Consider the following 15,986-nt stretch of genomic DNA (forward strand, 5'->3'; position numbering starts at 1 on the left):
AGATTATTTTTTTAATGTATAAGGCTTTTGTTAGCTCTGTTCACTTCTTTTGAAACCTTTCAGGATGTGAATTGGGCAAAATCAGCCTCCACACACCATTTTTCAATGGTGTTTGAAGTAATTACATCTTCTCACATTTCTTAAATATAAAGATACTGTTTCAACAGCATGTTTTAAAGGCTTAACTCATTTGTAAATTTCTGATTAGAGGTGTAACATTTAAAATTCATCATGAAAAGAAGACTTTTGAAGGGAATGATAGAAGCTTGCATAAATGGCTTTTCAGAACACTGTGTCATAATTCTGTGTGTGGCAAATGCCACTATCTTGACCTTTATTCCTAAGGAAACAGCTGACATCCTGTCTTGGTCCTTGTGGCTGCCAGAATTTTGGGAATCTTCAGTTGCTGACCTAAATATGAGCTCTTTTGAAGGTGAAGCACCTGACACCGCATGTTCAGAGGGTCTCCTCAGATAGAATATAAGCCTTTTTGTATAATGGATTTAAATTTTTTGGTTACATAAAGTCTTGAATAAGGATCTATAACAATTAGAACTGGGTTTTAAAGGGTGAAAAAGAAAAAGAAGCAAATCAACCATTTAAAAGTGGTTTTCAACAAGACAGAAACTTCTCTCCCATAACGGACATTGAAGGTCGGCAGCCCATGTGTGGTGGGGGGAACCCACGACCATCAGGGGCCTGTCTTTGCATCCCTGATGTCATCTCTACTTTCAAGTGACTGTCTGAGCTCTGGCTATCAGCACTCATTTCTGTATTCCAGTAACAGGAAGGAAGAAGCATGGAGGACAAACCTCTCTTTAAGGATGTTGCCTTCAAGTCCATCCTGTTGGCAGAATTTAGTCTCATGGCTACACTAGCTTGCAGTGGAGACCAGTAAATGTGGTCTGAGTCCTAGGAGACCATGTGCCTGGAAGAAACTGGAGGTTCTGTTACTAAGGAGAAAGAAAGGGTAGATGGTGTCAGGAGACCCTAAATGTAGTGATGGGAAAAGTATAGAGTAATGTTCTTGCACACTTGCTATGTGCTTGCGAGTCTGTGAGGCACTTTATGTTGTCAGTTTGTTGACTGGGTAAACTGAAACTCATTCTAAAGTCACAAAGCTGGGATATGTACCCTGTTCTGGTGAGGCAGCCTGGTGTCAGAGACAGATCGTGGGGTTCACATTCAAGGGTTGAACCCAGACTCTGTCATTTACCAGCTACATGACCTAGGCCAGGTTATATATCATCTCTGGGCTTCAGCATTCTCTTCTACATAAAGATAACAGGAAGACTTTTCTCATAAGAATACTGTGAGAATTAAATCACACACACACACACACACACAGACAAGTAAAGTGTTTAACCAACTGCCTTGATGTCCATGGGTTGCAGAGTCGGACACGACTGAGCAGCTAATACTTTCACTTTTGGGCTTCTTTGGTGGCTCAGATGGTAAAGAACCTGCCTGAAATGTAGGAGACTCAGGTTAGATCCATGGGTTGGAAAGATCCCCTGGAAGAAGGGCATGGCGACCCACTCCAGTATTCTTGGCTGGAGCATTCCATGGACAGAGGAACCTGGCAGGCTATAGTCCATGAGGTTACAAAGAGTCGGATGTATCTGAGCAACTATGACTTGACATAGCGACAGTAGTAGTCATAACAGTAATAATATCTGATAGTCACTGTGTTTATCATAATGGATACTCCATGCATGGTAGGGCCTTTTCCAGTATAACTATAAGTTTTCTGCTGTCTGTGTGGAAGCTTCAGCAATGGTTTGTTGTTTGTATGGAGTGGCTTCTAATTTCATGGACTGCTTCAGAAGCAAGCTCTTTTACTGGGTTTCTTCTATTCTTAGCCCCAAAATCCATTTATAATGATTCATAAGGGGCCTTCTGATGGAGAGGGAAATGGCAACCCACTCCAGTATTCTTGCCTGGAACATCCCTTGGACAGAAAGGCCTGGCAGGCTACAGTCCATGGGGTTGCCAAGAGTCGGACACAATTTAGCGACTAAACCACCAGCACCAGGGGCCTTTTGAAGTTTCTGTTGAATACATTCTTTATTAATTCAGAAGCAGAAACACATTTTTAAATGAGCTGAGCCCTTAGGTAACCTATATGTTCAGTTCAGTTCAGTTCAGTTGCTCAGTCATGTCTGACTCTTTGCGACCCCATGAATCGCAGCATGCCAGGCCTCCCTGTCCATCACCACCTCCCAGAGTTCACTCAGACTCATGTCCATCGAGTCCGTGATGCCATCCAGCCATCCCATCCTCAGTCGTCCCCTTCTCCTACTGCCCCCAATCCCTCCCAGCATCAGAGTCTTTTCCAATGAGTCAACTGTTCGCATGGGTTCAGTATTGTAAATTTGGAAATGGTAGCCAAATTAAGGTATTTTTAAATAATTCCCATTCCTTCTACCGTTTACTATCCAAGGAATTAGTACTTAATCTGATTTTATAGTTTCAGGCTTTTTAGAAGTTGGTGAAATGTATCCAATTAAAATAATTCTGCATTCATCCCTTTATTTCCTTTTTTCTTTCAGAAATGTGATGTGCTGTGGGAAGACTTCCATCAGAAATTAGTGGATGGGTCCTTGCTGACACTGGACACCTATCTGGGCCAATTTCCCGACATAAAGGTATTTTATTCTGGGTCTATAAAGGGAAGAATTTAATGGTTGCATGTACTTATTAAAAATGGACAAGAGATAAGTGGAGTTAAAAGACCTCAAGCTGACATCAAAGACAGAAACTTTTTGCCTATTTAAGTGTGGGATTTTTATTCTGTTCCTATCAGTATAAAATGAAATATAGTTACAGAAATAACATTTTCTCCTTTAACGAACTGCTTCATCTTTTCTCTATAGAATTCTTTTTAATCCTATATACCTGATCATAAATCAGAGCTACTAAAAAATTTCAGTCTATGTTCAAACCTTTTTATTATATGGGCCTTGACAAGAATTTCCATTAGGATAAACAAGATCATGAGGAAAGGAGAAACTTCATGGCAAATGTAGTTTGCCATGAAGCAAACTACAAAAGCAAAATCTGATCTTTGTTCTGTTCATAGCACACCTGCACATTCTTAAGATGTAAGCATTTCAAATACATTAGCATCTGGATCTAAAAATAGCCTGTCTAAAACATTTGTCTTATTGAACAATTGGATTCATTGAAAGGGAAATACACAAATGAAGGACTGAATATCACAGATTCAGAGTTGACTCTCAAGGTAAAGATGGTTTTGAAGCCATCAGGCTTGTAGATAGCAAATGGTAGCTTTGATAGATCAACCCTCCAGTTGTTTTCCCAGCTGAAAGAGGACTTCAAGGTAAGACAGCCACATGCTGCCTTTCCTGTAGATCAAGGAGCCAGAAACACAATCCATGGGCATTTGCAGTATCTTACTAGGTGACCTTTGATGTAAAGTTCCATTTTTACCTGGTCTATTTTTTTTTTTAATTTAGCAGCTTACAACAATACCAATTTATTAGTTCACAGTCTATAGAACAGAATTCCAGGCATGGTTGCCTAACCTTTATAGAGATTGCTAAACACCAGGAAAATACCTGCAGTAATGTGAACTGGCTTTGGCCATGAAACAGTGAAACTTCTTGGCCGAAATCAATGACATTCATTTCCTTGGCCCTGCACAGAATGCCTAATGCTACTTGGCTAATACTTCAGTGTGTTTTGGGGAAGCCAGAGGCACCAGACAAGAACCTAAGTGAGTCAGACTAGATACATTAGCCTTGTTGACAAAATATCCCGGAGAACAAATCTAGATATCAGTTCTCAGTGATGTTATCACCATAAGCAGCAGAACAATTTACTGAGTCATTATATAACTACATCCTAATGAAAAGATTTTAAGTCAGTTTTTAAAATTTTCTGAGAATTAAAAAGTTTTTAAATAAATTTTAAAATTCTGTACACAGAGTGCGTTTTGAGACATCTTCAGATACTTTGATAGGCATTGACATTTTGTGTTGGAATTTGCTGCGTTTATGGAGCAAAGATTCTCAGAATTATTATCACACTTTAGAATATTGTTTATGGGATGGTAATTAATCTTCATGAAAATCAATTCCCAGTAAGTCAGAAGGAGGTAAAAGAAAAGTTTGTCTTCCTGTTGGAAAATTTTAAAGAACTTCGCAACTTGTCTAAATTATTCAGATAATATTTGATAGTATGACTTTGATAAGCAAATGAAAATTGTGATTGCCTACAGAAGAATACATTTGAGAAGTTGTTGGGTTTCTTTCAGGATCAAAACTTAGTGCCATCAAGAGAAGTGTGAAGCATTTATTTCTTATTTGCTATGATACTGCCCAGCAAGTTATTTGGAAATTAGCCATTCTCTTTAGGAGTGTAAAATTCCAGAAGACAAATAGACACAGAACTACTTATGCTGAAACATAGATTAAAATAAACTCCTGATGGATTATTTTGGTTTATGTTTTCAGTTTGTTGAAACACTCAGTGGGATTTTTACCTTTCCTGGGGTCCATGTGGTGGAGGGGCAAGCATAAAGATGATGCTCCACTTACTGAAACATCTTTACATGAGAGATCTGGAATCATTTTTCCAGCTGCATGCCCTGAAGATAAATGAAATATATTTCATGGTTTTACCTGCATCATGAAAAAAACCTACATAATCTCTCTCTCTCTGTTTCTGTGAAGTCATGTTTAGACTATTAGAGCATACACTTAGGGTTTCAACCAAGATAGAGAATTGTGAAAGCATTTCATATGATGAACAGTGAAGGGAACAGCAGTGTTTACCTTGGAAAAGAGAAAATTTGGAGTTGGAGAGTAGGTGGGAGAGCTGCTTCTAGTGATTGAAAGACTTATCTTTTATGAAAATACACAGAAGTATGCATTTACCCAGTGGCTGGAAGTTAGAAGTGGATATAGACTCCGTCGTTTCATAAAGTTAGTGTTGAGTTTTTATATAATGAATGGGTTATTGATGTAAAGGGGCTTATGATTAAAAATACAGTGGAGAATTTTCAAAGCTTGGGACACAGTTAACCTCCTTGACTCTTGTTAATATCAACAGGCTGTGTGTAACCTCAGGCAGATTTCCAAATATTTACTGCAACCCATCAGCAAAGACTATGAAGTACTAGTTATGAGGGGATGATGTTTGACTTTTCCAACTGTGATTGGCAGGGCACCTGGTGTTACAGTTTTTTTATACAGCACTGACATCTAACATCAGTGTTGTAATAAAAGCCAGCTTGTCAGTAACCCAGGCAGGCTTACAGCTGCAAGCTTTTACTGTAAAATGCAGTTTAGAGTTTATCTTGGCAGCCATGCCTGAGCCACTAAGCATATGTCTAGAACAGTGGGCCAAAATGAATTCCAAATTGGGAGTATTGTTGAAATTTTAAAAATTTCAGTAAATTATTTTCTTTGCTGCATAAGGTCAATTCATAGTGGGAAATCTGAAGTACTTTTAAATAAACCATTTAGTTCAACTATTTATTGGGACTTCCCTGGTGGTTCAGTGGTTAAGACTTCACTTTCCAATGCAGGGGTACAGGTTCAATCCCTGGTCAGGGAGCTATGATCCCCACATGCCTTGTCACCAAAATAAAACAAAAACCAAAAAATAGAAGGAATATTATAACATGTTCAATAAAGACTTTTAAAAAATGGTCAGCATAGAAAACAATCTTTTTAAAAAAACAAAAACCATTTACTATTAAGCTAGTAAATTTATTTAATAAAACTTACTATTAGATGGTTAAGTAAGATTGTATCATTTTCTATGTAAAAGCTATGGTGTATTAACCCTACCCTTACTTAGGAGATGAGGTTTTCCAAATATCAAATAGGTAAGGAAATAAGATTGGCTCTTCAAACACAAAAATATATGCATCAAAATGAGTGATGGCCTTCAAAATAATAACTTCTACCACAGTAAGCTGAACTCTGTAATTGACTTGTCAGTTACACAAGAAAATGACTCACATTATTTACGTCACTTCTTGTTTGTGAACAAAAAATAAGATGATCCAGTGTACCTTCCCAGGCTTGGAAGTGATTGAATTTTAACTCTTTTCAAAAATCAAATTTGTCTTCAAAAATCAAGGTTTGCTTCTTGGAAGATATTAAAGGAAACTCCCCGCTCCCACCCCACCCAAGTCCACCAAACAGAGTTCTGTAAGCGTTTCCATAGCGTCACACAAGGCCACTGCCTCGAGGGTCAGTGCTTCCTGGGAGGTAACAGATATTTGCTAAAAATAATGAGCTTTGTCACCTTTTCAGACACTTCTCTCTGCTCTGCCTGGACTAATTCATCGCATATTTTAAGTGAATGCGATATATCAGCCAAATTTTTCAGTAACACCAGTTGGAAGTGGTCTGTGCAGAGAGTCAAGTAAAAGGGACTGAAAGCGTCTAAATGAGAGTAACTGCCTCACGCTGCCTGTCACCTCTCCTGAAGGGAGCCTGGAGGAGCAACACAGCAGGACAGACAGTATCTGGATGACAGAGTCTGTCACAGAAGCCTGGGCACTGCTAGAAGAGCACTGACCCAGAGTGAGGAGCAGGGAATGAGTGAGGCAAGTGAGGGCACAAAGGTTCGAAATATAAGGAGATGGGACTGCTCTGGTGGTCCAGTGCTTAAGAACCCACCTTTCAGTGCTGGAGATGCAGGTTCAATCCCTGGTCTGGGAACTAAGATCCCACATACCATGAGGCAACTAAGTCCGTGCTCTGCAAACTGCAGAGCCCACATGCTCCCACATGCCACAGTGAAGATCCCGCATGCCACAGTGAAGATCCTGCATGCCGCAACTAAGACCTGATGCAGCCATAGATAAATAACTAAGGAGTAAGAAAAACTTACTTTAAAGTCAAAAATTAAAAAAAAAAATCTAAAAAAAAATCATTTCTGATACTCATTTCTTTGACAGCTCCACTTGGTATTACAATTCTTATGTGGCTGTGAGTTCCCCCAAATGTTGTTTGTCTTTAAAAAAAAATATTTATTTCATCTTTACTTTTGGGAGGTATTTTCACTTGGAATAGAATTCCAGGATCTCTGTTGATTTTTATTTTTCAGTGCTTAAAAATAAAGCACTGTATTCTAGCTTGCACAATTTCTGAAAATTAGTCTTCTGTAATTCTTACCTTTGTATTTGGTGTTTTTCTTTATTCTTAATTTTGAGCGGTTTGGCTATGATATAGCTGGCTCTGTCTTGTTTGGTATCTTTCTCTCTTGGGATTCTATGAGTTTCTTGGAACTGAATTTTGGTGGCTTCCTTATTTCATAAAATTCTCAGCCATTATTTCTTCAAATGTTTCTTCTGACTCTGGTTCTCCTCTCTTTCTGAGATGAGAAATTTGCACTGTTAGACTATTTGAGATTCTATTAGAGGCCTTTTGTGCTTGATTCTGTTTGTTTGTTTTTTTAAATTTTTTTCTCCTTGTGGTTTAATGAGAATAATTTCTCTTGACTTACCTTCAACTGTACAGTTTCTTTCCTCAACTATTTTATGTCTAGTGAACAAATGTATCCTCTCTGATATATAATTTTTTTTGTCTTTAGCATTTCCGTTTGATTTTCATTTAACTGTTTCCATGTATCTGCTGAAATTACCAGTTTATGTATTTTGTCTACCTTTTCCAACTAGATACTTTAACATATTAGTCATAGTTATTTTAAAATTACTGATTGATACTTCCAACATTTGGGTCATATTTGAGTTTGTTTCTGTTGATTGCTTTGTCCTTTTTCTCATGGGCCTTTTTTGTTTATTTTATTTTTTTATGTATGTGTTTCAAAATCTTTGATTGAATGCCAGACTCCATGTATGGAAGAGTGAAGACTGAAATAATATTTATGCCTGAAAGTGGGCATTCTTTGTTGTCAAGCTGTTAATGTAAGAGCTAATTGAAACTTGAGCTGGATTTCAGTTTCGTTGTTGATATTGTTACTTTCAGTGCACCTTCGCTTTCAGATTCCTCTAGAACTGAGCTGCTAATGCCTTGAGCGTATAGTCTAACATCTATAATATTTTCAGACTCTTGAGTTCAAGTCCAGTTTTTGCCTCTTTGACCCACATTGGGTGGGCCCTTGCATGCGAGAGTTTTTATTAGTGTTCCCGTTCCTCATCAGATTTCAGGAGTCCTTGTGTGCCTGTATTGCAGAGGGGCTTTCTACCCATACAGTTATCCTCCTCCAGTGGTAAGCAGCAATTTCTTGTTATTCAGTGGTGGACTTGGAGTGGGGCAGGGCTATTTATGTTATCCTTTTCTGGTCTGTCTTAGGTATGAGTCAGTTTCACATATGTGATTGGTCTAAGCAGGAGTTTGCTGCTTCTGCCCAAGTGAGATCAAACCTCTTCTTGTTATAGTAGTCAGATCTTAGGTCCAAGAAGTTTTGATTTTTAAAATATTTCTTTCTTTATTTATTTGGCTATGCAGGATCCCAGTTGTGGCATGTGAAATCTTCAATCTTTATTGTGACATGCAAACTCCTAGTAGTGGCGTGTGGGATTCAGGTCCCTAATCAGGGATTGAACGCAAGCCCCCTGTGTTGGGAATTCCAAGTTTTAGCCACTAAACCACCAGGGAAGTCCCCAAAGAATGTTTTATGTTCCTCCCCTATGGGTTGAGACTTTTTTTCCTCCCACCCTTCTGTGTATTGCAGTTATTTTTGAATATATCATATGGACCTGGGGAAACAATAGTATGGGAAAGGCTAGAGATCTCTTCAGGAAAACTAGAGATACCAAGGGAACATTTCATGCAAAGATGGGCTCAATAAAGGACAGAAATGGTAGGGACCTAACAGAAGCAGAAGATGTTAAGAAGAGGTGGCAAGAATACACAGAATAATTGTACAAAAAAGATCTTTATGACCCAGATAATCATGATGGTGTGATCACTCACCTAGAGCCAGACATCCTGGAATGTGAAGTCAAGTGGCCTTAGGAAGCGTCACTACGAACAAAGATAGTGGAGGTGATGGAATTCCAGTTGAGCTATTTCAAATCCTGAAAGATGATGCTGTAAAAGTACTGCACTCAATATGCCAGCAAATTTGGAAAACTCAGCAGTGGCCACAGGGCTGGAAACATTCAGTTTTCATTCCAGTCCCAAAGAAAGGCAATGCCAAAGAATGTTCAAACTACTGCACAATTGCACTCATCTCACACACTAGTAAAGTAATGCTCAAAATTCTCCAAGCCAGGCTTCAGCAATACATGAACCGAGAACTTCCAGATATTCAAGCTGGTTTTAGAAAAGGCAAAGGAACCAGAGATCAAATTGCCAACATCTGCTGGATCATGGAAAAAGCAAGAGAGTTCCAGAAAAACATCTATTTCTGCTTTATTGACTATGCCAAAGCCTTTGACTGTGTGGATCACAATCAACTGTGGAAAATTCTGAAAGAGATGGGAATACCAGACCACCTGACCTGCCTCTTGAGAAACCTATATGCAGGTCAGGAAACAACAGTTAGATCTGGACAATGAACAACAGACTGGTTCCAAATAGGAAAAGGAGTACATCAAGGCTGTATATTGTCACCCTGCTTATTTAACTTCTATGCAGAGTACATCATGAGAAACGCTGGGCTGGAAGAAGCACAAGCTGGAATCAAGATTGCCGGGAGAAACATCAATAACCTCAGATATGCAGATGACACCACTCTTATGGCAGCAAGTGAAAGCTTCTTGATGAAAGTGAAAGAGGAGAGTGAAAAAGTTGGCTTAAAGCTCAACATTCAGAAAACGAAGATCATGGCATCCGGTCCCATCACTTCATGGGAAATAGATGGAGAAACAGTGGAAGCAGTGACTGACTTTATTTTTTGGGGCTCCAAAATCACTGCAGATGGTGATTGCAGCCGTGAAATTAAAAGACGCTTACTCCTTGGAAGGAAAGTTATGACCAACCTAGATAGCATATTAAAAAGCAGAGACATTACTTTGCTGACTAAGGTCCGTCTAGTCAAGGCTATGGTTTTTCCAGTGGTCATGTATAGATGTGAGAGTTGGACTGTGAAGAAAGCTGAGCACCAAAGAATTGATGATTTTGAACTGTGGTGTTGGAGAAGACTCTTGAGAGTCCCTTGGACTGCAAGGAGATCCAACCAGTCCATTCTGAAGGAAATTAGCCCTGGGTGTTCATTGGGAGGACTGATGTTGAAGCTGAAGCTCCAATACTTTGGCCACCTGATGGGAAGAGCTGACTTATTTGAAAAGACCCTGAAGTTGGGAGGGATTGAGGATGGGAGGAGAAGGGGATGACAGAGGATGAGATGGATGGATGGCATCACTGACTCGATGGATATGGATTTGGGTGGACTCCGGGAGTTGGTGATGGACAGGGAAGCCTGGCATGCTGCGGTCCATGGGGTCGCAAAGAGTCGGACCTGACTGAGTGACTGAACTGAACTGAATTGATGGACCCGGGGGATTCCTGTCCCTTCCCAGGGTTAGTTTGGTTTCGCTTCTGCTTCTTCCCCAGAATGGAGGATCTCTGCCTGGTGTCTCTGGACATGAAGATCTGTTGTTTCCTCCTCAAGTGGCATAAAGCTTTTGCTTTGTAAATAGAAAAATGAGCTAGGAAATAGGCAGGGCTTTGTCTCTACCCCTTGGCAGTCAGAGATCACCTCATTCTCACCTGCACTGCAAGGGGATGTCTTGTTCCCCAAACTCTGCTAGAATCCATTGGAAGCCCTAGGTAAGAGCTTGCTCATAAGTGCAAGTTACCCTCATGTCTTTTTATTTTTTGGCTGTGCTGGGTCTTAGTTGCAGTACACAGAATCTTTAGTTGCAGCATTCGAACTCTTACCTGCAGCCTGTGAAATTCTTAATTGCGGCATGTGGGGTCTAGTTCCCTGACCAAGGATTGAACCTGGGCCCCCTGCATTAGGAGCATGGAGTCTCAGCCACTGGGAAGTCCCTCCCCTGTGTCTTGGACACCCAGCTATCATTCCAAACTGACACCTTAGCCCACAGTGGATCTTTAACAATTTGTTAAAATTTTAGCTGATCTCTTGTCCATTTCCTAAAGGAAATCAGTCCTGATTATTCACTGGAAGGACTGATGCTGAAGCTGAAACTCCAATACTTTGGCCACTCGATGTGAAGAACTGACTCATTTGAAAAGACCCTGATGGTGGGAAAGATTGCAGGCAGAAGAAGAAGGGGATGACAGAGGATGAGTTGGTTGGATGGCATCACAGACTCAATGGACATTAGTTTGAGTCAACTCCAGGATGGACAGGGAGGCCTGTCATGCTATAGTTCATGGGGTTTCAGAGTTGGACATGACTGAGTGACTGAACTGAACTGAACTTGTCCACTTGTATTGGGTTGGCAACAGCTTTTAACTGCCAAAGGTGAAATGGTTTTTGTGTCTCATCTCTCCCTACAGGGACTCGTCCCTCTTTGGGATTCAGATGGCTTTATTGGCTTGTGAGTTTATGTCTCTGATACAGTCAAGACAATTTATGTTTTTATAGACTCTCCAGATATTTTTTTCTTGTTAGTATGGGAGTAACGTTCTTTGCAGCTCTCTATAGCCTAACTAGAAGTGAAAGTCTCTAGGAATCTATATATTCTTAAAGCTCCTCAGATATTTCTAACAAACCAAAGGGTTGTCAAACACTTCTAGGAAAAAAGGGTTTCTTAGGATTTATAGAACTGCTGTTAGTGTGAGTGCTATTAGAATTATAAAAGCAAATCCTAACACAGTCTTTGACTGTCTTTAAAATGGAACATTAAAAGGTTTAGAATAAAGACTAATAGAGAGTATAGGTTGATGTGCTTTCCTCCACCAATTCTGGAATTTCTCTGGTCTTTGACTGCAAATTCTGCCTTCAGCTCTTAATGATTGTTCTAATTATTATCAGAAGGGAGGTATTTACCTAATGGTAGCCACACAAATCCCTAGTTGTAAGGAATCTGCCTGCCAATGCAGAAGATGCAAGAGACTCGGTTTCTATCCCTGGTTGAGGAAGATGCCCTGGAGTAGGAAATGGCAACCCACTCCAGTATTCTTGCCTGGAAAATTCCATGGACAGAGGAGCCTGGCAGGCTACAGTCCATGACGTCAAAAAGAAATGGACATGACTGAATGCACACAGACACACACACCTTCACACAAAGGATTGAAGACAGTAGTTTGATTTCTAGCAATCATCTGTCTACTGAAATTCTGGTTCACTTCGATCTCCAGCTACTCTGGACAAGGAAAGTGCTTTGGCAGTCAAGAAGAGAATCTGTGACTGTGTCTCTCTCTTAGTGCTTATGTTTCCCCGTTGGCAGAATCGTATCGCCAAGCGCAGCCGGAAGCTGGTGGACTACGACAGTGCCCGCCATCATCTGGAAGCTTTGCAGAGTTCCAAGAGGAAGGATGAGAGTCGCATCTCTAAGGTAGGGACCAATCCACTGTTGTTACCAGTCTCTGTAATCTATGACCTAAGCAACTTTGCTTCTGAAACGAAATCTCTCTTTTCTCACAGAGATTGGAATCAGGACAGAATTTAAAAATTGAAATATGGGTCTTGTGGGCTGCTGTCTATAATTTTGTAAGTTACACTAAGGGTTTTCAGGTCCTTGGTAGAATTCACTTGGGTGGCACTGACTCACACATTTTCATCATAATAAATGTTTCCCCCTAACTACTGCCTGGTCATATAAAGTAATGTGTCCTTACACTCTTTACGTCACCATGGTCCATGTGTGTGCATGCTAAGTCGCTCAGTCGTGTCCAACTCTTTGAAACACTTTTTGAGACACTGTAGCCTGCCAGGCTCCTCTCTCCATGGGATTCTCCAGGCAAGAATGCTGGAGTGGGTTACCATGTCCTCCTCCAGGGGATCTTCCCGACCCAGTGATCAAACCCACGTCTCTATGTCTCCTGCATTGGCAGGTGGGTTCTTGACCACTAGCGTCACCTGGGAAACCTGCTGTGGTCCATACTTGATGCCAAAATGAAGATTCAACTGGGAAATCAAGTATGAAATTCTCAAGCGTAACTTGTGCTTGAGAGTACAGATGTGTGCTACAATTGCTTGACATTCATTTTCTTTGAAAGAACCCATTTCCAGAGCTTTCTCCATGTATGTCTCCAGTCACTGACAGTTCATTGGAGACACCTACTAACTTCTCTCTTGGCTTCCAGTCTTGTCTCCCCCCATCTTCCCACACGCAGCTTCCTGGATCACCTTTCTACTGAACGTACCCAGATTTCTCCAATGCTTAAGTCTTTTAATGGCTCCCATTGCCTGTCAAAAAGTTGTAAATTCCTTAGCATGGCCTATGCAACCTTCACAGCTGGTTTCTGACTCACCTCTCCATCTTGTCAGCTTTCAAGTCTTCTTTCCCCTGCTTTCTTCCTCCACACAAACATCCTAATCTGGAGCTTCTATGACCTACACACTGGCTCCTAAGCAGTCACTGTAGGAGCTGAGTTTCCTATCAGGCCACTGAGAAGCAGGGCACTGTGTTCAGCACTTTATTTGCATCCACTTTCCTTAATACTCACAACACCTGTGAGGTGGACATTGCTATGTTCATTTATGGATCTTAGGTACAGAAAGGTGGTAAAGAAAGTCCACATGGTTAGTGAATGAGAATCCCAACCCAGGCAACTCCACCTTATGTGTTGTCCACCATTCCCCACCACTTCATTAGCAAACAGGTGCTCACTCTTCAAGATTCAGTATCAAGTTAAAATATCACCTTTTCCATGGAACCTTCTCTAATTCTTGCAGTGTCTTTCTTAGTGGCATGCTCCATAATAGCTTATAAGCCTTCTCTGATAGTGTAGTTACTTAGACTGGCCACTAGACAGGGAATTTCTTGGGAAGCATCCTGGCCCAGTATCCCAAGCAGAGCATGTAACAGTGTATGTGACAGGCGGTTAGTGCAATTTTGTAGAATGAATGACTGCCAGAGACTGCAAGAGCAACCATTGTAACGAATCTTTTATTGAAAATGATCATGTGGATTTTAACCAGATTTTTCTCCTTTCCAAAATGTTCCAGGATGCTGTAAAGCTATTTCTATTTTATATTAAATGTTGTTGTGTCTAGAAGTGTGGTATGCATGTGATGTTTCAGTGTAAACATGTTATGTGTCATTTCTAGGCAGAAGAGGAATTTCAGAAAGCACAGAAAGTGTTTGAAGAGTTTAACGTTGACTTACAAGAAGAGTTACCATCATTGTGGTCAAGGTAAAGATGGTTCTGTGTATGTTATAAGTTCAGGAATAGTGAATATTACTAGTCTTATTTCCTGTGATGCTTTAGCACTCACTGTCCAGTAGAAGTGTTCGATAATCTGTAATTTACAATATGGTAGCTTCTTACCACATATGGTTGACCTTGAGCACTTGAAATATGTTTAGTATGACTGGGAACTGAATTTTTAATTTATGTTATTTTGTTTTAATTCATTTAAATTTAAATAACCCAATTTGGTTATCTACCACATTGGACAGCACTGTTTTAGACTTTTATGTCAAGTAGAGATACAAATCTCATTTAGAGGCATTAGGAGGACTATCCTTAACCTTGAAATTTAAAGGATAAATTTTTAACCCTTGGAAGAACTTTTTATTTCAAGGGGTCATCTAGTCTCTGTCTTTTATGTGAAACCTCTGCTGTCAGCTCTCACCTGTTAATCTGAGCTTCATTCTTATTTTAAAAATGAAATAGTCTTTTTTTTGGTTATTTATAGACTTTATTTTTTTTTACTAAAATTTTTTTAAAATGTAAATTTATTTATTTTAATTGGAGGTTAATTACTTTATAATATTGTATTGGTTTTGCCATACATCAACATGAATCCGCCACAGGTATACATGTGCTCCCCATTATGAACCCCCCTCCCTCTTCCCTCCCCACACCATCCCTCTGGGTCATCTCAGTGCACCAGCCCCAAGCATCCAGTATTCTTTTTTTTTTTAATTTTTATTTTTACTTTATTTAACTTTACAATACTATATTGGTTTTGCCATACATTGACATGAATCTGCCACGGGTGTACATGAGTTCCCAATCCTGAACCCCCCTCCCCCCTCCCACCCCATATCATCTCTCTGGATCATCCCCGTGCACCAGCCCCAAGCATCCTGTATCCTGCATCGAACCTAGACTGGCGATTCGTTTCTTACATGATAGTATACATGTTTCAGTGCCATTCTCCCAAATCATCCCACCCTTTCCCTCTCCCTCAGAGTCTAAAAGTCTGTTCTATACATCTGTGTCTCTTTTGCTGTCTCACATACAGGGTTATCATTACCATCTTTCTAAATTCCATATATATGTGTTAGTATACTGTATTGGTGTTTTTCTTTCTGGCTTACTTCACTCTGTATAATCGGCTCCAGTTTCATCCATCTCATTAGAACTGATTCAAATGTATTCTTTTTAATGGCTGAGTAATACTCCATTGTGTATATGTACCACAGCTTTCTTATCCATTTATCTGCTGATGGACATCTAGGTTGTTTCCATGTCCTGGCTATTATAAACAGTGCTGTGATGAACATTGGGGTACATGTGTCTCTTTCCATTCTCCAGTATTCTTTTTTATGGGTACTCTGCATTTCTCATTCCATTAACTTCAGTTTTCCCATTTAGTGGTAGAACCAAGAAGTTGTTCGGTGAAGTGGGGCCTTATGTCTCAGTTTTCATCAGCACACCCATGCTACCACCCTGAATAAACAGGATTGTGCTTGTCATTGAACACTGCTCTAAGTAAAATTCGAAATCTTGGTTAGGATGTGGAGGACAGGGAATCCTCCTACCCTATTGGTGAGATTGTAAATTGATGCAGCTGCTATGGAAAACAGTATAGAGGTCCCTCAAAAAATTAAAAATAGATTTACTATATGATCCAGCAGTCCCACTCCTGGACAGAACTATAATTCAAAAAGATACATGCACCCCTATGTTCATAGCTGCACTATTCACAATAGCTAAGACATGGAAACA

At 40.0% G+C, this 15,986-nt stretch overlaps 1 protein-coding gene across 1 annotated transcript in view; it reads left to right on the plus strand.

Annotated features, from left to right (window-relative positions):
• Nucleotides 1-15,986, plus strand: part of AMPH (amphiphysin) — a 205,970-nt gene that overhangs the window by 125,845 nt on the left and 64,139 nt on the right. The window contains exons 5-7 of the mRNA XM_068972726.1: nt 2,553-2,648; nt 12,311-12,418; nt 14,137-14,222. Of these exons, the coding sequence (XP_068828827.1) occupies nt 2,553-2,648; nt 12,311-12,418; nt 14,137-14,222 (290 nt within the window). The remainder of the gene's footprint in view (nt 1-2,552; nt 2,649-12,310; nt 12,419-14,136; nt 14,223-15,986) is intronic.

Source organism: Capricornis sumatraensis, chromosome 5 (assembly GCF_032405125.1).
Source record: "Capricornis sumatraensis isolate serow.1 chromosome 5, serow.2, whole genome shotgun sequence".
NCBI classification, from domain to species: domain Eukaryota; kingdom Metazoa; phylum Chordata; class Mammalia; order Artiodactyla; family Bovidae; genus Capricornis; species Capricornis sumatraensis.